The sequence below is a fragment of the Nothobranchius furzeri genome, chromosome 19 (genome assembly GCF_043380555.1).
Source record: "Nothobranchius furzeri strain GRZ-AD chromosome 19, NfurGRZ-RIMD1, whole genome shotgun sequence".
Taxonomy (NCBI): domain Eukaryota; kingdom Metazoa; phylum Chordata; class Actinopteri; order Cyprinodontiformes; family Nothobranchiidae; genus Nothobranchius; species Nothobranchius furzeri.
Window position 1 is genome coordinate 9,736,293 of NC_091759.1, and position 22,773 is coordinate 9,759,065.

The 22,773-nt window shown below is 41.7% G+C and overlaps 4 protein-coding genes across 6 annotated transcripts in view; 1 reads left to right on the forward strand and 3 right to left on the reverse strand.

The window, feature by feature from the left end:
• Positions 1-1,873: 1,873 nt before the first annotated feature.
• anp32e (acidic (leucine-rich) nuclear phosphoprotein 32 family, member E) lies at positions 1,874-8,015 on the reverse strand. 2 transcript variants are annotated; one of them, XM_015973401.3, is made up of 7 exons: positions 7,825-8,015; positions 5,184-5,333; positions 4,221-4,343; positions 3,977-4,139; positions 3,809-3,900; positions 2,361-2,400; positions 1,874-2,284 (listed from the first exon to the last, which is right to left on the reverse strand). In XM_015973401.3, exons 1-7 carry the CDS (start codon positions 7,876-7,878, stop codon positions 2,196-2,198), a joined length of 711 nt encoding a protein of 236 aa, XP_015828887.1. In that variant the 5' UTR covers positions 7,879-8,015; the 3' UTR covers positions 1,874-2,195. The 2 variants fall into 2 exon arrangements, with proteins under 2 accessions (XP_015828887.1, XP_015828885.1); XM_015973399.3 differs by having other exon boundaries at positions 3,773-3,900.
• A 2,428-nt stretch (positions 8,016-10,443) lies between these two features.
• gabpb2a (GA binding protein transcription factor subunit beta 2a) lies at positions 10,444-14,908 on the reverse strand. Its single transcript, XM_070547622.1, has 8 exons — positions 14,781-14,908; positions 12,633-12,769; positions 12,349-12,516; positions 12,044-12,238; positions 11,723-11,876; positions 11,469-11,645; positions 11,276-11,388; positions 10,444-10,934 (listed from the first exon to the last, which is right to left on the reverse strand). Exons 2-8 carry the CDS (start codon positions 12,753-12,755, stop codon positions 10,590-10,592), a joined length of 1,275 nt encoding a protein of 424 aa, XP_070403723.1. The 5' UTR covers positions 12,756-12,769; positions 14,781-14,908; the 3' UTR covers positions 10,444-10,589.
• Positions 14,909-15,215: 307 nt separating this feature from the next.
• Positions 15,216-17,509, reverse strand: mllt11 (MLLT11 transcription factor 7 cofactor). Of its 2 annotated transcripts, none has more exons than XM_015973404.3 (3): positions 17,360-17,509; positions 16,028-16,185; positions 15,216-15,937 (listed from the first exon to the last, which is right to left on the reverse strand). In XM_015973404.3, exons 2-3 carry the CDS (start codon positions 16,172-16,174, stop codon positions 15,848-15,850), a joined length of 237 nt encoding a protein of 78 aa, XP_015828890.1. In that variant the 5' UTR covers positions 16,175-16,185; positions 17,360-17,509; the 3' UTR covers positions 15,216-15,847. The 2 variants fall into 2 exon arrangements, with proteins under 2 accessions (XP_015828890.1, XP_015828889.1); XM_015973403.3 differs by having other exon boundaries at positions 15,216-15,940; positions 17,360-17,499.
• A 1,063-nt stretch (positions 17,510-18,572) lies between these two features.
• The window catches only part of cdc42se1 (CDC42 small effector 1), a 28,064-nt gene continuing 23,863 nt past the window's right edge, over positions 18,573-22,773 (forward strand). Inside the window, exon 1 of the mRNA XM_015973402.3 lies at positions 18,573-18,702. The gene's annotated coding sequence lies outside the window, so the exon portion shown is untranslated. The remainder of the gene's footprint in view (positions 18,703-22,773) is intronic.

Below are 22,773 nucleotides of genomic sequence, written 5' to 3' on the forward strand. Positions count from 1 at the left end.
CAGATGATGCCCAGAAGAGCTAAAGCTAGCTGCTACTGCTAACACTATTTGTGCTTATGACTGATTAAACAGCATTAGCATGAACCGCTTTAGGGTGTTTGGATTGAGTTGTTTTTAAACAGCAAAAACCTACCTTGGACTAGTAGTTAGCTTGTCAATCCTATCAGAAATAATCCGTTTTCTCCAAAGTGATATCAGTAAGCTCTTTACAAGATATTAATCATTCACAAATGTTTTGGAACTATCTTGTGTTAAAACTGGGGAAGATATATTAGAATTTAAAATTTCACTTTTCTGTTTTATAAGATCTAGTTTGCTCTAACACAGCAAACAAACGGATGTAAACAGCTTAAAGTCAGCCAACAACTTTGAAGATACTGGAGTTCCCAACATGACATGAGGAGAAAAGGTTGGTTTGGAGAACTGAGAATCATTATTTGTAGAGTGAATGTGTGTATATGTGATGTTTAAAGAGGAAAAAAAGAACAAATCCCATTGTGAAGTGATTTAAAAGTAAATATAAATATATTTTAATAATGAACACTGTTAATGCTGATCTGACAGAGATCATAAAATACAGCAGAAAGCTGCAAATAAATAGATAATTCAGCTGATAACAAGTTTAACTGATGTAAAGACGCCTCCCTTTGATAAAACTCACGAGGCCGTTAGCCGAGGATGCAAAATGTATAAAACAAAAAGCAGGAGGTGGTCGAGGAGAGCTGTCAGGCTGCTCCAAACGGAGCCCGAGATGTGGCGATTTTACCCACCTATAGGGGAGCGTCAGCCACTCTGTCATTTATTAGGATAAAAATATTAACAGCCATTATTAATAAAACATAGAAACCAAAAAAAACGGAACACGGTTAACAAAAACAAAATCCATAGAGCTAATGCCACTCGCTCACGAGCATCACACACACACACACAGTTCTAAACTGAATGAAACACACGCTAGAATACAAACACCAGGATTTAAAGTACAGCAGGGTCTAACGATAACCAGGTGGAGCAGGAGTCCACCAGATGCTCCTTCCATAGCAGATATGAACCAAACGTCTCCATTGTTATTTTTACAGCTGCTAATAAGATTTGGTGTAAATTCTGTTTATCATTAGTAGCTCAGGAGTTAAACAACAAACAAACAAAAAAACACAAAAAAAAGGTGAACTGGTGGTTCCTGAGAACACGTGTTTACTTCCTGTTTCTGCCGAAGGGTCTGTAGTGATTAAAACAAAAAACTTTAAAGGTTTTGATCTAGAAGATAAAGTAACGAGTTAAAGATTTATTTGTGGTTATTTTAAGGTCAGTTTGTGGTTTCAATGATCTGAAATATTAAGGTCCCCGTACGTCTATGAAACCACTGTGTGTGTGTTGACCCTGTGTTCATAAGAGCTCGTGACTATCATGACGCTACATCAGCAGAATTTTGTATGAATAACCACAAAATGGCTTTAAAACAAACCAGAGAAGTTCCAACAGAGAACACAAACACACCCAAAACAAGATAAATAGATAAATAAAACCGAGCTGACGGCAGGACCTGAATGGTTTACATCAAACTCATCTGGTGGGACTCAGCTTGCTGCGGCGTTTGTTTAAAAGCTACAGAAACACACAGAAACGCTTCTACTGATGGTGCTGGTGGCTACATGAGCTGATCGCTGTTTCGTTCTTACATGATTCAAGGACCCACGCAACACCAGCTGAGCAACAGATCAGAAACCAGACAAACAAAAGTTCATTATTTGTTCCTTTAAATTTAAAATCCAGTGTGAGACTAAGCTGCTGAGTCAGCACTGGAAGCCAGCAGGATTGTAAAAGTTGTCCCTGAAGATCTGACAGAAAATCTAAATAAAACCAAACTTTTCTGGTTGATCTCCTGTGCTTTGAAGACCTGATTGCCGCAGCCAGACTTCAGTTGTCCAATGAGACGTTGGGGGTGCAGACCTACCGGAGAAGACCACAGTTCGGACCTGAATCGGGTTTTTAAAGGGAAACTTGTGGACTCTTCGGCCGGAGCCAGCAGGTAAAGTTCAGATAAAATCTCTATAAATTTCTTATTTGATCTAAAAACAACAAGTGATTCTATAACAAACTGAAACCAACTATCTGAGAACGGCAGGCGCCGCCGGATGGAAGTCGGGTCCGGGGGAGTCGGGACGGGACTCGCAGACGCTGGTCCCACGGAGCGACTAGTTGTCTTCATCGTCGTCGTCGTCATCTTCCCCTTCATCTTCTACGTCTCTCTTCCTCTTCTGTCCCTGAGCGCCCGCCTGTTCCTCTGCAGAGAGAATGGACCAATCACAGCCTGCGACACACCGCTGGGGTTCAGACTCACCTGTAAGTCTAGAACTCACCATCCTCGTCTGCATAGTCTTCCTCGTCCTCATAGTCCTCCTACAGACACAACACAGGAGTTTGGTTTAGCCCAGAGGACAGCGTTTTCAGGTCAGGGACACAAAACTGAACGACACTAATGAGACTAGTAGTTACATCACTGTGACCAGGTCATCCTCCATCAGACCAACTCTGTCTGACACACACACACACACACACCTGCAGTTTGTTGTATTTTCTTTACATTCTATTAATAGTAGGGATGTAAGTAAATATCGATATGGCAATATATCGTGATATTTTCCCCAGCAATATTATATCGATATCCAAAAGCCGTGTATCGGAAATATCGATATGGCAGTATATCGTGATATTTTTTCCTGTGATTATTACATCGATATTCAAAAGCCGTGTATCTAATTCTTGAAAGAATGTACATGCAAACTTTTGTGTATTTTCTTTTCGTTTTGTGCAATTCAATCGCCACCCGCTAGTTGGCAGCAGTGTGCAACGGGTTTTGTTTCCACCATTGAAATGTAAATCCCTCCATCATGGTTCAGATACCTCATGTTAAACATGTTACGTATCAGTTTGGACTGTTTATTGAACATTCTTACAATAAATTCAGTAAAAAAATTGCTTGTAACATCTGACTGAATGTATCGCAATATATCGTGATATATCGTATCGTCTCCCCTATATTGTGATATGTATCGTATCGCCAGAATTTCAAAAATACACATCCCTGATTAATAGCATAAGAAAGTCTCATTAAAGCAGCATTCCAGTTTTCCCCCTTCAGGAATTACGTATTAATTTCTTAGAAATCTGATGAATTGATATTCTGACCCTGTACTGTAATAAAATGTAGACTATACGTCATTCTCTTCTCGATAATCTCCCATGGGTGGCCATGGCCCCCCTGGCAAACCCTTTGGGGACACCACTGACAAAAAAAGTACAGATTTCACGACTACCTGCTTTTACTTGGACAGATAAAAGTGAAAAAAAAAATAGCCCACGGACTTAACTTCTAATAAATTTCTCCTTCCTCCTCAACACCGTGATCAGATAGGGCTGAGCCTGGTCAAAAACACGTTCACACCTCAGATGAATTCAACAAACCAGCCAGAGAACTGAACTCAATCTAAGCATCCTTGGAGGATTCACATCAGCAGAAAAATCCACATGGATCGAGGCTGATTGTGTTACTATGGAAATGACAAATTAATTCAAATCTACCAAAACAAAGAACCTGAACATAATTGCCATGATTTGTATTATTTTTCTGCTCAGAGCTGCTATCTGACGGTTTTCCAGCAGCTCCTTGCAAATCGGAAACTCTGTTCTCTGCCTGGCTGAACACAGGTGCATGATGGGATGGGAGGGGCTGCTCTGGATCCATCTACGGGCTAAAGGCTGAGTTGCCCACCTGATTGCCCTGGTTCACCTGAAAGCTCAGCCCCACCTCTCCTCCTTCTGAGCCATCCTCCTCCTCCTCTTCATCGTCATCCTCGCCGTAATCGCCGGTTGGCCCCGCCCCATCCTCACCATCTTCATCTGCAAACAGAGAGAACCATCAGAACGGGACAACTACAGAGACCAAAACCCTTCACGTAGAGGCCACTAGTCTCACCTTCATCGTTGGCATCGGAGTCCGGAGCCTCGTTGTCCTCCTGATCAAAGCCGTCTAAGTAGGTGACCTGAGGAAGTAACTCGAACACGCTCTCCCTGTACTCCTCCAGAGACGTGATCTCACAGTTGAACAGATCCAAACTCTGCAGGTTCTTCAGGTTTTGCTGCAGCAGGAAACAGAATCTTTACATCTCCGGTCACTTCTGCTGCAGCCTAAACAAGCAGAGCAAGAAGAACCAACGGACCAGAGCCTCCAGAGTGCTCAGCTCTTTGATCTTGTTCCCGCTCAAGTTGAGATAGGTCAGATTGGGACATTTCTCTGCAAGAGTCTCTAGAGAGCCAGACAGGTTGTTGTCACTCAGCTCCAACTGAGGAGACAGAAGAAGAGCCAAGAGAACAGCTGAGGGAACGTTCAGATGGATGTCCAGAAAAACTGAAACCTACACTAATGTAGCTCATTTTCCTTTAGCAGGTCAAATAATTAAAATATAAAAAATATCAATATTTAAAAGCATGCAGTTCATAAATGGATATTAACATATGAGCAATATATGTAAACCAAACAGTTTGCGTTGTGAGAAATATGTTTATTTATCTTTAATGCAAAGGCAATTCCAGTTAGGAAAAGCTTTCAGCAGAAAAGCAGACAAGATGTCTGAAGTGAAACAAAACTATCCCACTTCAGATATTTTTTTGTTATTAATTTTTCAAAGTTTTATCATTTTTAAAAACTGCTTTATTATATATATTTTTTATCTTTCTTTATTCTGTTTCCTTTATCTTTAGTTTTATTTAATGACAAATCTTATAAATTTTATAATTTTACTCTGCTTCTTTTATGTATTTACTTTATTACTATCCACTCTTTTATCATTGTAATTATTTTTAAGTTGCTCCCTTGAAAGAGGAGCAGATAATTAGATTTTCCTTGCCCAGCAGCCTCAGAATAACTCTGAGACGCAGCTAAATAGTGCCCCCTAGTGGACTAGCAGATGTACTACAGACACTTTACATCTAAACCACATGGACACATCCATCCATCTGCACCCAACTGCTGTTGAAGACGTTTCTCCATTTCAGTAACACGTTTTCCTGACCAAAACTGAATTAAAAAAGACAATATGTTAGATTTAACTAATAATAAAAATAATAATTCTTACAACAGGCCATCCTGCTCTTGGAGCTGAGGGTGAAGTGGTCTTTCTTACCTTACGTAGTTTTGGCAGTGAAGGAATCTTAGCCAGTGAGCTCAGACCCACGTTGACCATACTGAGGAACTCAAGCGCCGTGAAATCGTCCGTCAGACCTTCGACCTCCCCATCAGCAGAGCGACTGTTGTCAACGACTAGCTCAACAATCTAAAGAGAAGGATCAAAACCAACAAACTGTATTTGGAAGAAAAAACAAGAGAATTGCATTTCCACAAAAACTCCTGCTGCTTGAAGATTGCATATGGAAATTATCGTAACAATTCCAGTAGTGTTTGAATATCATAACTATTTCAAACATTAGCTGATTATTATTCATGCATTTTTATTTAAACTTCAAGTGTTGTTTTCTACCTGAACCCAGAATGCTAATATGTATTCATGCACACATTTCTAGATACACTTATTGTGAAGGAATCAGGGGCGGCGTTAGGCCCGGCTACTTGGGCTGAAGCCCCGGATGTTTAATGAAAAGCCCCGGATCTAAATTGCAGTAAGTAACATGCAGTACCAAAGTCCAACAGAGAGGGAGCAGCTGGCAGTAGTTTGTATACAGCCTGCCTGAGCCTCCACCACTGAAGAAGAAGCCCTTCAGCAGCCGGCTTCTTCTACTCTGCCTGAAACGCATGAGTGAAGATGGACATAAGGACGTTTTTTAGACAAAAAGTACGGCGACAGAACCCCAGCTTTGATGAGACTGGTGTTGACTCAGGTTTGTGAGTCTTATTTGAAAATATTTGTTGTGCTGCTGGTTTGCCTGAAGTTAGCTTATCAGGTAAAGTTGTTGGAGAAAGAAAGGGAATATTTACTATCATCTCACACTAAACACTAACAGGATACTCTGCCCTGAAAATGCTTAATATGTAGATTCACATTAAAAATTATGTGGTACAAGACAAATATATATGATGTTGTTGACTAGTGCGTGTCACGTGTGTGCGTGCGCGCGTGTGTGTGTTAAGCCCCGGATCTTCTTCAGTCCTAAATCTGCCCCTGGAAGGAATTAATGAAAAGCATCTCCAATTTAGTAAAATTCCTATTTTTTATTTTATTAAACAATCAGAAAACCCAGTAATGAGTCAAATTTAATGAAAGAAAAAAAAGTCAGGTTCAGAAGCACAATGTTGTTTTTTTTCCTTTAATCTCAACCTTTTTTTGTTTATAGTGTCCCTCACACGCTGGCATATTTGTGTTGTTCTGGTGGGGCTGCTTTTATTTCCCAGAAATCTTTGGTGTCCTCTGCTTATATAACCGGGAGAGCTAGAAGAGCGCATCCTGCAGCTCCATCATCTCCGCTGTTGGTGTGCAGGTTTAACCCACCGGAATCTGCATTCAGAGTGCAAGTGTCGCTGCTGCTGCAGCAGGAGGTTTCTTTTGCATCCACCATCTGCCGGCTTCCCTCAATTTATTAAACATGACAACAGCGTATCATCTGCTGGAGTGGATATAGGTTAGGGTATTATTTAACTGAAGCGGCTGGTTATATAACACGTGCGCACGCGCACACACTCCCGGTGCATGGAGATGGTCGACATTAGTTCAACAGACACCGTTTTGGTGTCCGTGTAGTATAACACCTCAGAAAAAACCCCGGCGTTCCAGCGGAACAGTCAAAAAGTTGCGAGATTCAGACAGAGCAAGGCGAACTGTAGCCTTCTGTTCGCTGGTACTTTAAAGCGCCGGAGTAACGCCATCTTCGTTTCGTTACGTCGTTCTTCTCCGAGCACCGAATCCTCGTCCCCTGCGAAGCAATAACGCAACAGCGACGGTCGGCAGTGTGTCGTAGCTTTTACAATTAACCCTAAACGTTTCCAATTTGATAGTTATGCCTTTATCTGACGAAATTAGTCAATTCGACAGGATAATCAGCTTTCTGTAACGGTATGTCGGTAACGCGTTACAGCATCGGTCGGTGTGTGACCGACCTCTGCACGCAGCCGAGCTGGGTCGAACCGAAACCTCCACTAAAGACCAGACATTTTAACTAATTTCGTTGTGAATTTGTCTGGAAACCGCGAAAGTGGTCTTTACACGACGGATGAAACGCGTAAATGCGACACTGACGTCGAAGTTTAAACCGCTCGAGACTTAAAATGTCCGCTCGTGAAAGGACGAGTCCACATAACCGCGCTGTTGACGCGGAGCCCGGTGGTTTTCTGGAAGCAGTCGGTCTCTCCCTCCGTGTTTTTATTTGACTTTATACAAACGGCCACGCTGTTAAAGGCGAGCAGCAGGGAGGAAAACGAGTATGAAAGTTAAACTTTAGTAGCCCGGCGGCGTTTCCCTTACAGGTGAACCGATGCTGAACGACCCAGATTAGTAACGCTAATGCCTGTGCACTTCAGCGGATAATATGGACCTCGAGAGAGAGGGGGATTTCACCGGAGAGCAAGGGGGGCGGGCGGACGGTGAACCGCGAGATGCCCCTCATACAACTGAAACCGTAGCTACGAGGTGCAGAGCAAAAGCTCAAACAATACAATGGTTGATATTTGGTGTTTAAAAGAGAAGTATCCGCGAAGCAAGTGTGTGGGGGTCATTATGAGTAACGTAGGGGGCGTAGGATGCGCAAGCTCTGGACCGCTCACCGCGGACTATTTCAGGCAACAATAAACATGTTATTAAAGTTTAAGTCGCTTACCTCTGCAGGGCTCCGGTTCCGCAGCTCTAAAGTGATCCTCTTCTTCATGTCCATGGTGAATATACCGTGTGGTTGTTCAGAAGCGAGCAACGAACAGTTGCGAAAGTCCCCGGGATCAGAGCTGTGGCTGCCCTTCTCTGTTGGCCGCAGGTTGCCTACTGATCCTCCATGATACCTCGCGCCCTGCCCCCTCCACTACAGCCCCGCCCACAAGACACGGCGTTGGCAGAGCGTATCTGTGCCGTTTCTGATTGGATGAAGGACCTGTCAATCACATTTGATCGGCATTAATCCTTTATCGGACAAGACCAGCCGACTACAGTGGGGGTTGTAGTCAGATGCAGTTCCTGTATTAAGTTCTTTAAAATAAATATTTACACTCATGAATCTTCTGGTCATTTAATAAGTCATTAACGAAAATATGTTATTAAATTAAGACTAAAATTGCATTTCTGACAAAATAACCAAATAATTCCGATTCTAATATTGTTCATCTTAGTAATAATTGATAACAATGTGAATGCTGCTTTCCATATCACAAAATGTCCTAAAATATTTCTCAAAAGATGCAGATTATAAGAAACAAATACAAGAACGATAGGGGTAGATTTTTATAAATTCACAACTAAATGTAAATTTTATAAAATAAATTTATGACCAATGTGAAATATATTGAGCTCATGAATGATGTAAAGCGCATCAAACACACTCAACTTTTTTGTCACAAAAACAAGTTTTATATTTAAATGCAGGAAAACATAATCATCAAGACGCAATTATGTGAAGTTAAAAAAATACAACTTTATATGTACATAGGAAAGAATTGGCTTTGCAGAGCTTATAAAAATAACTCAAAATGACGCCAAATCTCAGGTTAAACAAAGGAATGAGGGTGTGACGTGGCCAAAAGAAAAAGGTGAAAATGCTAACAGCTTGTGCAGAAACCTGAACTGGACCAACAACCTCACAGAAGAACTTTAAAATTCTTTCAAGTCACATGAGCAGGTCTACAGGCTTCCCTGTTTACATTCATTTATTTGTACAATTATTTACCCAAACACAAACCCAGAGGAAGTTTGAACTAGCAAACATAGCAAAAGTTCATATTTTTTAGATGAAAATAGTTTGCAGTAATTTCCATCAATTTTCAAGCTAGCTGCTAAAACTCTTGCAGGTGTGTCTGAATCAGCATTTTTCTGCAGCTCTGTTGCACAACTGAGATTTGTAAACATGCAGCTGCAAACGTTTCAGAGGAACGGCAAACACGATGTGTCACACAAGACGAGAGGAAGTGCAAAACACTGACAAGCTCCTGCTTTTTGTTCAGATTTTGCAGAGTGGCAAAGATGCAACATCAACTGTCTACAATTACGATCTGACATGCAACAAAGCAATGAAACACTGCCGACTTGTTCTCCACAGCAATAAGGCTTTATGTGGTTTCAGAAAGCTTTGGGTAGAAATTATGTCTGATCTCTTTTTTTCATAAACAACTCGAAGAATTTATTAGAAATAAAACACTTCAACAGTATCTCACTGCTTTCTTACAAACCTTCATTAAAACACTGGACTAAAGATATGTTAGACCACTTTATTAAATGATTTTTAACATTTATAATAGCCGACTATAGAAGCCGCACAGCAGAAAAATAGTCAATTAGCTGCACTTTCATCGTTTTCTACCTTAATAAACTGGATATCTTTGGATGTTTTCTTCCAAAAAGACAGTTTAAGTAGTGGGAAAACGGATGGCTTCATTATAATGAGTGGCTCTGGTTCTCTAGTCAGGATTCTGGGTTGAATTGTTAGTTTTGGACATTTGTTGGCCTGTTAGGTGAGGAACAGGGTAGAAAGGTGGTTAGGAGACTTCTTTAGCTTCTTTAAAAACAACTACTGAGGTTTCTGCTTGATCATATTAGAAGCATTTGGGAAACCTTTGGCATTGAAAAGAAAACTGAAGGATCAGATGCTATTAAACAGTTTAAAACAGGTTGCAAACATTCACTGGAAGTTATTTTAGTGTCCAAATACTGAAAAATAAACATGTCCATGTTATGGCATCTGTGGCCCTAGTTTAAAGGAGACTGTGTGAAAACGAACAACATAAACATTTATGAAGCTGTTAAGACAAGCTGTGATGATTCACTAAATGAAACAAGGTAATAACTGAACATCATGCAAATAAAAGTTATGAATGAAGATGAGGTGGTTAATGAATGGCATGAAAATGTAAATAAGACAAGTTAATGCTAACTTCTTGCATATTCTACACGTCCCGTTTCGGTGATTCTCTTTACAACCCTTCACTCCCTTTTAAGCGGGGAAGTGAAACGTGACGTGAGGCGTTTGGAGGACAGAGATGCTTCCCTGTGAAAAGGATTGTCCTCCAGCTCCCCACAGTGTTTCTGATTCAATTCGATACATCAAAAACTAAAGCAAGCGAACAAGTCAGTGTCCCACACCCTCAAAACGGCAACTCTTCTGTTCTGTTGTCCAACGAAGTGTCCGTACATCTCCCTGATGCGTTTAAAACGGTGCAGAGCTGACCCACGTCTAGCCCTCCTCTGAAAGTTTACCATTTTCCTCTTTTTCTGGTTGGTGTTAGACCTCTGAGGGGATTCAAAATGGTTCACAAATCCTGCCACGAGTCGGCTCCTCCCCCCACGTCTCCGCCAGATTCAAGAGTCTAATCAGCAACCTCCTGTTGTGATGTGTTTTCTCATTAGCGTCCCCCTCCCTCCCCGTCTCCTCCTGTTGGGTCTCTGTTAGGAGCTGACCTGAGTTGCCTCTCCTCCTGTCTCCACCAGCGTCACCTGACCCTCCTCCCCTTCCATGATGATGCCCCCCTCCTGCAGCACAACCATTTCTCCCTCTTCTTCTACCACACCAGTAGCCCCCTCCTCCTCATCCTCTCCTCCCACCACCTCCTCAGGACTCGCAGCGTTGGTGGCACCGCCGGCGGTGTTGGTGTTGCTGCTGTTGGCCTGAATTTGGGCCATGGCCTCCAGCTTTATGCGGTACTCCTCGGCTTCCTGCTCCTTACGCAGCAGCTGCTGTCGGTACTCCTGGGCCTTCCTGTTGGCTTCCTGCAGTTGTCTCTGCAACAACTCCTGGAGAAGAAGGAAATAAGGGAGATTTTGTTTTAGAGGCTGTGAAATCCTTGGAAGTAAAGCAAAAAAAACATCAAACTTTATCACTCTGTTTAGGAAAGCTGAGAAAACCACCAGATCCCACTGGTTTCAGATTCAAAACACGTCCACTAATGAATTAGTAACATAAAAAAATGTTGTTTTTCCTCATTTTTCACAGCAAGATTACTTCTGTAGTAATAACAAACCCAGACTTTAGAAGCCATCTCTTTGGCTTTTTTCTGTATTTCTGGAAGACAATTTCCATTTACGCCAGCTAACCAGTGCAACTCTTTACATTTTTGACCAAAGGTTCTGCTAACCGTCTCTCCCGTGTCACTGTGGTTGTTGGTCACCTCCAGCTTTCTCTTCCTGGATGGAGGAGGCTCCTCTGTTACCACCTCCTCTGTCACCGTGTTGGCTGGCACCGCCAGCACTGAAAATAAACAAACGTGTTTAGAGGCAAAACAACCCGCCGACCCCTCCAACTCTGATTGGGTGCCGTCTGTGTCATACTCTGCTGCCCGTGCTGCATTGTGACAAAAAACGGCTGCGTCATCCCTCCGGTGGTCTGCAAGTTGCCGTGTTGATCTGTTACTATGGTGATAACCCTCTGGCCACTCTCGTTAACGACGGTGGCGTGCTGGATGTTGGAGTCCAAAGCGTTGGCAGCCATCGCTTCCTCCGACTCTCCTTAGGGACAAAAACATTCATTAGTTAAGAAAAGATTCAGTTTACTATCAAAGTGATGTGTGTGTGTGTGTTCCCACCTGCACTGGCCTTGTTGAGCAGCTCCGCCAGGTTCACCACCCCCCCCTGGAGGGTGGGTATTCCCTGGATGATGAACTGTGGCTGGTTTGTGGTGCTGCTAGTCTCCACATTCATGCTCACCTGGTTCATGTTGACCTGGTTCTGCATGCTCTCCTACACACACACGCACACACACACACACACACACACACACACACACACACACACACACACACACACACACACACACACACACACACACACACCTTTAATATCTCCCTATATTACACAAGTGCAGGCGTCTGACGGACAGATCTTTAGCATTCCAGGTTTTCTCTCACCTGCAGCAGCACCATCAGCTCTGTGTTCTGGATGTCTGCCGAGATGTCAAAAGGTGTCTTGTCGAATTTACTGCGCGCGTGCACGTCAGCCCCGTTTTTGATGAGGGTCTCAGCCACACCATGGTGCCCGTGCTGTGCAGCCCAGTGAAGAGCTGTCATCTTCAGCATGTCTTTGGCATTGATATCTGCTCCACTCTGAAAGCAGTTTATTTTTTTAAGTTAACCTAATTCTCTGAAAATTATCTGATTGAAGTTTGTTCCTGACCTAATCGTTTTTTTAATCTGTAGAAAACCAGAGATCCTACCCTGATCAGCAGCTCTACAATGACATTGTGTCCCTCAGCAGCAGCCATATGCAGCGGGGTCCTGTCCACTTTGGTGCGAGCGTCTCTGCTGACACCGGCTCTCAGCAGGACGTCCGCAGTGGAATAATGGCCGTGCTGAGCAGCCAGGTGGAGGGGAGACGTTCCCAACTGTCAAAAACACACAAAAAAAAAGATAATTCACACAGAAACTGTGGCTGTGTTGAAAGACCTGCCATCGTTCTTTCGGTAATTTAAAGATTTAATGCTGTCAGCTGTTTTCTTACCCAGTCAGTCGTGAACGGAGCTCCATTGGCCATCAGGTTTCTGACCTCATCATCGTTGCCTTTCCGGGCTGCATCCAGCAGTCGCTTCCCCAGGTCCACCAGTGACATCTGACACAGATCCATACAGGTGATCAGATCTGATCATCAAATAGTTAATTTAAAATCAACTCAGTCAAACATCTTTTGCATGCTTCCCATGTAAATGCACGTTTTTTCTATTGTAATAAAACTTTTGCAGAAAGTAAAACATGTAGATAACACAAAATCGACCCAATTAATACGTTTTATGCTTTCACAAATGTGGATTTTATTGTGGCATGAGTCTATGGAACAAATATAAATAATAATAAGAATACATGTTTAATTATTCTTATCATCAGCACAGGAAATGGTCCATAAACCAAATACAAACCTATTGTCTTTAATTATGCAAACTCCAGACTATTATTCATGTTTTAATCATATCTGTAGCTCCTGACCTGACAAATAACAAAACGTTAACTTTTAACCCTTTAACTTATACTGAGTTTATGCAGCATTTTATTTTTAAACTTTGTTGCATAAATTCATCAGAAAAACCCCAAACTTCCCTTTTACACAGGATTCATTCGTCTGTGAAGTTAACTATCATGCGTCTATTATCGGACACACTCACCCCTGTGCTGTTTAACTAAATCTGAACAAACACAAAATGTTTCTGTGGTGAGGATTGTTGCTGTTTTTACTGATGATTAGATGATAATAATAACAAAAACAATTGATTAATGTCCAGTTATGTACGCACAGACATTCTGCGCGTTAGTATTTTTACTTTTAATGAATACATAAATACAACATCAGAACTACAAAGGGAAACTATTCAAAGTTTCTGTATTTAATATGGCACGGTGTTTAGTTTTAAATGTGGAAATTTCAATTTTAATCTCGACTGTGTTTAAAACGCTGTGTCCGATAAAGGAACCCAAGCTACATTGAGGGGTTAGTGTTGTGAAATAGCGTAGAAGGACGAGGTTTTTCTCTCTTTGACCGAGGAGCCATTTTACGCGCCTTCACGACCAGAAAACAGTCCGCCATGTGCCACGTTACCCCCCTGGTCCCTCTCCAAGCGCCTATCTTTAGCATCGACTGCGTAAACATCAAATATCTGCCACCGATAAATTTACTGTAGCACCGACAGGAAACTGTTTGATATTAAGTTGTTGGCTTTCCGGGGGAAGTCACACAGAAATTTCCTATTTTACACACGGAGAAAAAACTACTTCCACATCCGGTTAGATGCATTGTACAAGCGTGCATCGCCAAACTGCTTACCGACTCGTAGTAAAACAGGATTTCTCTACTTAATGTTATTTAAACTACTTGGAGTAATTATGTGCGTGGAAGATCCGGCTCTTTTGCTAGTGTATGACGGATGAGAAACTGCTTACCGTGTGTAGGTTTGTGCGGGGCCGGGAAAGCTGCTCCTATGTGCTTTGCTAATGTTAGCAAGCTAGCTAGCTAAACAGAGCTAGTCCCCTGTTAGGAGGACGATTGCGCTTTTATCGTTCAGGACCACGTAAGAAAAAACGAACGATGTGCAGAATATATTTCAAGGTTTCCCAAAACCTTAGACATTAGGAACCACATCTGTCGATCTCGGCAGAGCTTGTTCGTTTTAGGAAAGTTAGCGAGAGGTTATCGTTCCCTTTCCGGAAGTCATGGATTCAGACTTCCAACATAAGAGACTTGATTCATAAGTCGTAAGTCATATGTTCTCCCAAATGCATGGATGTATTTAATATAAGGTAAAGTAAAAAGCATTGATTCAAAGATTATAGGTGCACTGGTTGATCGTGAAATACCAGTGCTCTGAGTGACTTGAATATATTCTTAATTTTGGCTTGTAACAACAAATTAAAATAATGAATACTTGATTATCCATATGGATGCGGAAAATTAATTCTAAATTAATTTACGGCCAATTATATTATTTTAACCATAAAGTGGAAGAAAACTAATGTAATATTGGCAAGCGGAGCTTGTGTATTTTATTGTGAAGGTCTTGGAAGGAAGTTCGTACTCTATTACTGTTATTTACTAGTCTGCTGCGTTAGCTATTAGCCTGCGCGCATGAATTTAGTTAGTAAGCTAAATTAATTCAGGTTTTACCTCTTTTTGCCTTGTTGAGTCTTGTAACTGTACGCCTCCTGTCGTCACCCGTGTTCTGACATGCAGCCGTTTAGCTGCGGAGAACTAAAAACAACCTATTTAATTTTGTATTTTTCTAGAACAAATATGGCGGCCTCGCGACACCGGAGGTGGAAGCCAGAATGTGCGTTAACCTCCCTATGGGCGGGCTTTCTAACATTGTGACATTACAGCTGACTTGAGGTCAGTGTGGGTAGCGGAGTCACCGTAGATAGTATTATATCGCCAGAACAGATGCTGACAAGTGGGATGAAATGGCGTATTTGTTGTTGTCTGCTATCTATCACGGTTATCTTGAGCTGCTTAAAAATTTCTCCATAGGAAAATGAATTTTTTTGTAATAAAGAACTCTGCCTCTTAATTTTTAATAAATAATTGCAGTCACATGTCCCTAAATTGTGAGCAGGTGTCAGTTTATTCTGAAATTTGAGTCTCACTCGAAACAGGATAAATCAATAGGAAATAGTTTTCAAAAAATAAACACATTTCTGAATAAAACAAAAAGGCACAAAAAAACTTGTACACATATAAACTCAGAAAAACATTCTGAAAATTAAAATTCACATGTGGGTCATGTTTAGCCAACTTTAGGGACATAAACCAGTAAGTTTAAGGTCACTTTTTGCTTTAATTCTGCAGAAAACAAAGTTCAAATCTCCAAAACTCAGTTAGTGTGACATGCATTAATTTACCATAAGGTAAGAATCAATGATTTTAAAATAAATTATACCCCAAAGCACCATATTTGATCATCAATGGCTGTAATAAGTGATGTAGTGTTTCTATTACTCTATTAAGTTCATTCGGACCTTCAGTTTGTTTCAATATTTTGAATATCTTCTTAATTCAGATTAATACATTTAAGAAGACTAATAGATCAACAGGCCCAATTTATGTCAACTCCATATTAATAAAAAATGTACTAGCTTATTGGTTTAAACAGGACATTTAAATACGGGTCACAGATCTACTGATGTTAGGCTGAATCAGATGATGCAGGTTTGATCTGGGGTCAGATTGTGATGGCTTTAGAGCAGCAGGTTGAGGTCAGCCAGTAGAGAGTCCACGTCAGCGATGGGAGCTCTCCAGTAGTTGAAGGAGGAGAACTCTGACAGCTCCTGCTGCAGGAGTGGAGATAATGTTTTATACAGGAGCGCAAAAAAAAATGCATATGTTCATTTAGGATTCAGAAAGTTCAAAAGCACAACCTTGTCATCCTGACTCCACATCTTGTTTGTTTTGCTGCTTCTCATGGAGTCGGTCAGTCCCAGGTCTTCCAGCTCAGACAGATCCAGAGCTGGGATTGGCTGCCTCCAGAAGAGGAAGGAGTCGTACATGCTGCTGGATTTCTCCATTGTGTCTGCAACTTGTTTTAAAAAGTAAAATATAAAAATTCAGAATAATCTGATCTGGATACTGTTTGATGAGCTTCATCCAAAAGAAATGACACAGCCTCTGTTATCTTATAGCTCTACATTGTACTTTTATTTAACATGATTTTTAGTGTGGCATGGGTTCTTTAACTTGGATTGAGATATTTTTTTTTAAATCTTAAGTGTGTTTCTGGATAAAAAAAAAACCCTAACCCATTGATGTCTACCATAGTCATGCAGCCCAAACAAAATGGTATTTTAAAACATCCAATCTCCTAAATTTAAATTCTGGTTAATGCAGACATTATTTTCTACAGTGTAAATATCACAACCTGCAATAATTGTTATTTCAGCAGAGATATAAAGACATCTCTGCAGGATTTCACCCTATAGTGCACCGAGAATGCAACATTACTGCTGGTTATGTTATACATATTAATCAGATCCACAACTATAGAATTAAATGGTGGTGAAATAATGTTGTAGCAACGACAGTGTAATGGTTTGTTTAACGTTTGCATGAACTGCCATGAAATTTAGGAAACTGGAGCGGTTCAAATACAGCACCAACAGACTGGTGGAACAACTTAGTAATTAGGATTTTCAGTAAATAAGCACGCTACATGAGTTATATAAGACAATTTACTCAATAAAATATAAATAGTAAACCAGCTGATGGATAGAGAGGGTCACCGGGTGTGGTTCTGGATCTCAGCCTAGTCCAGCATCAGCCATTTATGTCAGATTGAGGCGGATTAATCTGGACGGTGAAACAGAAACCGGGTCATCTTGTCTCACTAGACCAAAATAGAGCTCCCACCGAGCTCTATTTAGATTAATTTTATTCTGGGAAATGAGGCCTCGGCCCGGTTCCGATCCATCAAACACACCAGCAAGAATGGTGATAAATAAATAAAAAGATTTAATGGTCCTGTCAGCATCTGTGGTGCAGTCGCAGCGGAGCATCAGTCCCGTTGAGGGCGTCGGCCGGAGAACAGCAAATTACACGATGAATGGGTGAATGTAATCAGTAGGCCATTAAAGATGTATAAATATTTAAAATGTGTAACTATCATTTATGCAATCCACATGCAAGTTCCGTCTTCAAACAATAACAAAATAGGCCCTTATTACAGATTAACCAGCGAAGAAGAGTGAATACTTTACCAGACTGTATCCGGTTGGAAATTAATCTGAATCCTGTATTTTATTTTTTCCTTATGCGGTCTTTGTCGGTGGTTCAGGTGCTGATTCTGATATTGTGCCGCAGATTCTAGGAGTTCAGTGCGTCAAAATCAAAGCGTTTTACACACTTCCTGTTAGGTACTTCAAAATAAAATTCAAAGCTGTTCAAAAGCTAGGGATCAAATGACCGTTCTTTTAAAATTAGTCTGAAAATATGAAATACAACTCTTAATTGAAGTAAGCAGACATTATCTCATTAGGTTTTAAGATTTTAATAGGGAATAATAAAAAACGTAGTTTTACTTCGGGTTTGGTATTAGTTATTTACACACACACACACACACACACACACACACACACACACACACACACACACACACACACACACACACACACATTTATATATATAATCTGGTAAATTGCTGTTACTCATTTGCAGCTTGGTTGTACAGTGTTTACTTCTCTAGGATCATTTACACACCTGGGTACATATCACTGAACATTTTTATAAATTTTCTGTACAAAATTTGTTTGATTGCTATGTATATGTAGTTATTGTGTTTTATGTTACTATAGGAGTTGTATAATACTTCAGTTTCTCTTTTGTGAGATAAAGGTATTTTCTATTTTATTCTAAATTGGAAATTTATAAGATTCGATAGATAGATAGATAATAGAACATTATATAGTTGAAGATTTAATGTTAATATTTAAAAAAGTGTGATTATAATGTAATTATCCTGCATTTAGAACTGTTTAGACAAAATTTTGGACTTTATTCTGAAAGGATTCACGTCTTCCGGTATGTCTGTTTGGGTGACAAGTACCCAATTTGCCACACAAACACAGAAGTCTAACATGGTTTGTTTAAAATAAATAATACAGATTTTAATTTTTAACAGATTTTCACACCATCAGGAAAAATATCGTTTGTGCATTTTCTTTTCAAATTTACGATTTTTTTCTCTTTAAGGGTGCAAGAATTACCACAAAAAAGCGTTTTGATCACCATAAAGCATTTTACTGAAAACGTTTCATATTTTTCGTATTCAAACATTTAAATGAGACAAAAACAGGATTATTCACTAGTTATTGCTGTGTGATGTGTTCTCCAGCAAGGGGCGCTGTTTAGCTGAAAGCATGCACAAGGCGGGAGGGTAGGGAGGGGAGAAAGGGAGAAAAAATGAAGTTGTTTGGTGAAAAAAAAACGAAGTAGGATGGATTTCCTGGTTGGAGCCACACCCCAGAGAGAGAAGGAGGCAGAGAAACGCTTTCAGAGAGCTGCAACTGGTTTCTGATCCCAGTTCTTCAGCTGCATGTCGGTGGTAAGTCCTCTTTTTTCAATTATTAATTGTCTCAAATCAGATCCACATTCAAGATGACTTCATGTAAGACCACAGGAGCGAGATTACTATGAATTAAAATGTAAAATGCTCATAAATCAGCTAAAGTTGCCAGATCAACCACCTCCCTGGAGGACTGATTGAGCTGTAAATAATTAATCTACTATATATTTCAGGCATTTTTACAATCTAACATGATGAATGGGAACAAATAATGCTATTTGAAGATTTTTGGCTTCATAGTTTAAAATGAAAACAGGATTATGAAAAAAAAAATAAAATCAGTGGGGATTTAGGAGACTTGAAACATCTGTGGGGGATTTGAACTGGTGTTACTGGTTACATTGTCATGTTGTGACCCCTGATCTGGCTTTTAGTGTTTATGTTCAGTCTTAAGGTCAGTTTCCCTCCAGAAAGGGAGTTCAGGTTGTGTTCAAGGTACACAAGACCATTTAGGTCTGTAATCAGGTCACAGAATCGGACGGGTCACAGGATACAGCATACCACCAGTGCTTTTTTGGCAACCGTCTCACGTCTTTAGTGTCGTTCTTTTCAGTTCTTGTAATCAAAGTTTCCTTTTATGAGCAGAAACTTTGTCATGTAATAAAAATGTTGTGCTCTGCAAACAGATGGATGAAAGTAGAGGGGAAACAACAACGTGTGTACTTAGAAAAGGGACATTGCTAATATATAAGCCTTTTTATGGTACTGTCAGCTTAAAACGTGTTGTTCACATACTAATTGACTTAAGAATGTTTGTTTTTCTGTTAAACAAATCAGTTTGGGACACAATGAGTGTGTTCCAATGGAAAACGACTCTTTAGCCACTTCAATTAGAAAATGCCTCTTTTTACTGGATCACCTGTAGAGGTTAAAGGCCAGAGGCCACCTGCTGCGGACAAACTCCGTGCTTGTTGTCAGGCTCAGGATGAACTCTGGGAAATGTTTCCTGAAAGCTAAAATTACCCACCTCACCGCGCTCGCTCGTGACAGGGTGAGTTCTTGTTTCTTGGTCTGCAGTGTGAAGATCCACATCTGGAGCCAAATTACAGGTCTGGAGTCAGTTTAGAGCGCTGAGCTGCTGAATGTGGCGAGGGGAGCGAAACACAGCAGAGCTCTGTTCCCAGTGTTTGTGGGATGTATTCAACCGTGGAGTTGTGTTCACGAGCAGTTTGGGAAAATGTTTAGTCATTTTGGAAACCCCGAATTTCCACTGGGATTTACGCTTGTGCAGACGGATTCCCGGCTGAAGGAAAACCCTATGAACCAGCAGATATTTCACGTCATTCCTGAGCTTCGTGTCCTTGTTTAGTTAACTTTTTTTTTTAAGGGAATGACTCAAATCTGACACAATCAACCTTTTTTGTGCTGTTCATGTCAACAGTGTGTTGTTTTTATTTGCGTATGTGTGCGAGTGAAGCAAACACACCTAGCAAGTCAAATTCTCGAAAAAATTATATGCAACAGTGACAAATTTGTTAGCTTCTGGTGACGTTTTTTAATTAATTTAAAAAAAATATTTTTTCCTTTTATTCCTGGAGTGTTTTGGTTTATTTGCAGGCTATAATGTGTCTGCCTCTGTAAGTTTGTTAGCAAAAGGTCTCAAAAACCTGATGGATTTCAAAGAAACTGGCTTTAAAGAATGAATGGACATAGATGTCCATCCATCCATCCATCCATCCATCCATACATCCATACATCCATACATACATATATATTTTCTTCCGATCCATCCATCCATCGATTTTCATCCGATCCATCCATCCATTTTCATCCGCTTGATCCGATCCATCCATTTTCATCCGATCCATTCATCCATTTTCATCCGCTTATCCATCCATTTTCATCCGCTTATCCGGAGTCGGGTCGCGGGGGCAGTAGCCTAAGTCAAGAGGCCCAGACGAAAACCACATTGCTCCTCCTGAATCTGAGGTTCAACAATCCGACGGACCCTCCTCTCCAGAACTCCTGAATAGACAATACCAGGAAGGCTCAGGAGTGTGACCCCCCTGTAGTTGGAACACACCCAGCAGTCCCCCTTTTTAAATAAGGGGACCACCAACCCGGTCTGCCAGTCCGGTGGGACTGCCCCCGATGTCCATGCGATATTGCAGAGCCGCGTCAGTCAACACAGCCCCACAACATCCAGAGCCTTAAGGAACTCTGGGCGGATCTCATCCACCCCTGGAGCCTTGCCACAGACGAGCTTTTTAACCACCTCGGTGACCTCAGCACCAGAGATTTGAGAGTCCAACTCAAAGTCCCCAGACTCTGCTTCCTCACTGGAAGACGTGTTGGTGGGATTGAGGAGGTCTTCGAAGTATTCTGCCCACCGATCCACAACGTTCTGAGTAGAGGTCAGCAGCACACCGTCCCCACTATAGATAGTGTTGGTAGCACACTGCTTTCCCCCCCTGAGGCGCCGGATGGTGGACCAGACTCTCCTCGAAGCCGTACGGAAGTCTTTCTCCATGGTCTCACCGAACTACTCCCATGCCTGGGTTTTTGCCTCGGCGACCACCCGAGCCACATTCCGCTTGGACTGCCGGTGCCCGTCAGCTGCCTCTGGAGTCCCACAGGCCAAAAAGACCTGATAGGACTCTTTCTTCAGCTTGACAGCATCCCTAACCGCCGGTGTCCACCAGCGGGTTTAGCGGTTGCCACCACGACAGGCACAGACGATCTTGCCACAGCTCCGGTCGGCCGCCTCAACAATGGAGGCACGGAACAGGGTCCATTCAGACTCAATGTCCCCCGCCTCCCCCCAGAACATTTTAGAAGTTCTGTTGGAGGTGGGAGTTGAAGCTCCTTCTGACAGGAGACTCTGTCAGACGTTCCCAGCAGACCCTTGCGATACGTTTGGGCCTGCCTGGTCTGACCAGCATCCTCCCCCACCATCTGAGCCAACTCACCACCAGGTAGCGGTCAGTTGACAGCTCCGTCCGTGCCAGGCTAATAAAGAGCTAACATTTGGTGTTGTAATATCTGAGAGTCATTCACAGCACAAAGCTGAGTGAGAGTGCTTGATTTTTAAAGACCAGGTTCACTCGTTTTTATATACATATGCTGTAGACTCTAAGTGGAATGCCTTGTGAGTCCATCTCTGTGGGGGGGAAAAAGCTCTCGCGCTTCTGTTTCAGCAGTTACAAAGTACCCAGAGCAGAGGTAAGCAGACGGTGAAGGATATGTACTCTCATTTCCTGATATTTGAACATCTTGCCTCTGATTGGCTAACAGCAACACAACTCTACCACTGACGCTGTTTGCAACATTGAAGTTTTATCTCCACAAATAACACAAGCCTGAAGGAGTTCTGCTATGTGGTGGAGTTGCTAATGCTAACGGTTAGCAGTTAGAATGGTTGGAGAAAGGTTAGCTTCTACTAGCCAAGATGTGCCCTGGTCTTTCCTCAATTCCAAATCAACAACAGCCTTCCCATCATCTTCCCAGCGCCTTGGGCTTCCCGATAGGGTTGCGGAAGGCGCTTTATAAATAAAGCTTTGATTGAGTGATTGATTGATCATGAGTGAGTCTGTGAATGATGTGATGTAGATCAAATCAAATCAGACATTATCTATAAAGTGCTTTTCTTACAAGGAATGCAACTCAAAGTGCTTTACAGATTAAAACGATCAACCCTCATTTCCATCCCTCGCAAGGAAAGGCCATCAGAGGATCTAAGTAGCTTTTCTAAAGTGAGTGTTTTCGTGCCTATTTTCTATTAGTGGCTGAAGCAGGAAATAGGGGTAGCAGACCATTTTCACGTTCATCCTGCACGTGAGACTCACCCCTGCTTTCCACAGGAGCCGTCAGCAGCACGTTACTGCAGCAGCACGTCATAGCTGCTGATAGGAACCGCTGTGGTCAACAGAACCTTTTCCACTGGAGTCGTCAGCAGCGCGAGTCGGCCGCGTCTCAGGAGCAGCATGTCGCGGCCTTTACGCGCCGGTTCTATTTTCTACACGCGACGCCTCTGAAACGGGTCAAGTTCAACATTTTTGGGGAAGGAAAGACAGGAAATCGGACGCGGAAATGGAGAGAAGCTCCCGAGAT

Coding starts and splice junctions, on each gene's coding strand:
- anp32e (XM_015973399.3), bottom strand. CDS start 7,878: ATGGACATGAAGAAGAGGATCACTTTAGAGCTGCGGAACCGGAGCCCT. Junction 5,334..7,824: donor GGAACCGGAGCCCTGCAGAG/GTAAGCGACTTA, acceptor CCTTCTCTTTAG/ATTGTTGAGCTAGTCGTTGA. Junction 2,285..2,360: donor AGACTATGCAGACGAGGATG/GTGAGTTCTAGA, acceptor TTCTCTCTGCAG/AGGAACAGGCGGGCGCTCAG.
- gabpb2a (XM_070547622.1), bottom strand. CDS start 12,755: ATGGATCTGTGTCAGATGTCACTGGTGGACCTGGGGAAGCGACTGCTG. Junction 11,877..12,043: donor AGCTGATGGTGCTGCTGCAG/GTGAGAGAAAAC, acceptor GTGTGTGTGTAG/GAGAGCATGCAGAACCAGGT. Junction 10,935..11,275: donor ACAGTGACACGGGAGAGACG/GTTAGCAGAACC, acceptor CTTCTTCTCCAG/GAGTTGTTGCAGAGACAACT.
- mllt11 (XM_015973403.3), bottom strand. CDS start 16,174: ATGGAGAAATCCAGCAGCATGTACGACTCCTTCCTCTTCTGGAGGCAG. Junction 15,941..16,027: donor TGTGGAGTCAGGATGACAAG/GTTGTGCTTTTG, acceptor CCACTCCTGCAG/CAGGAGCTGTCAGAGTTCTC.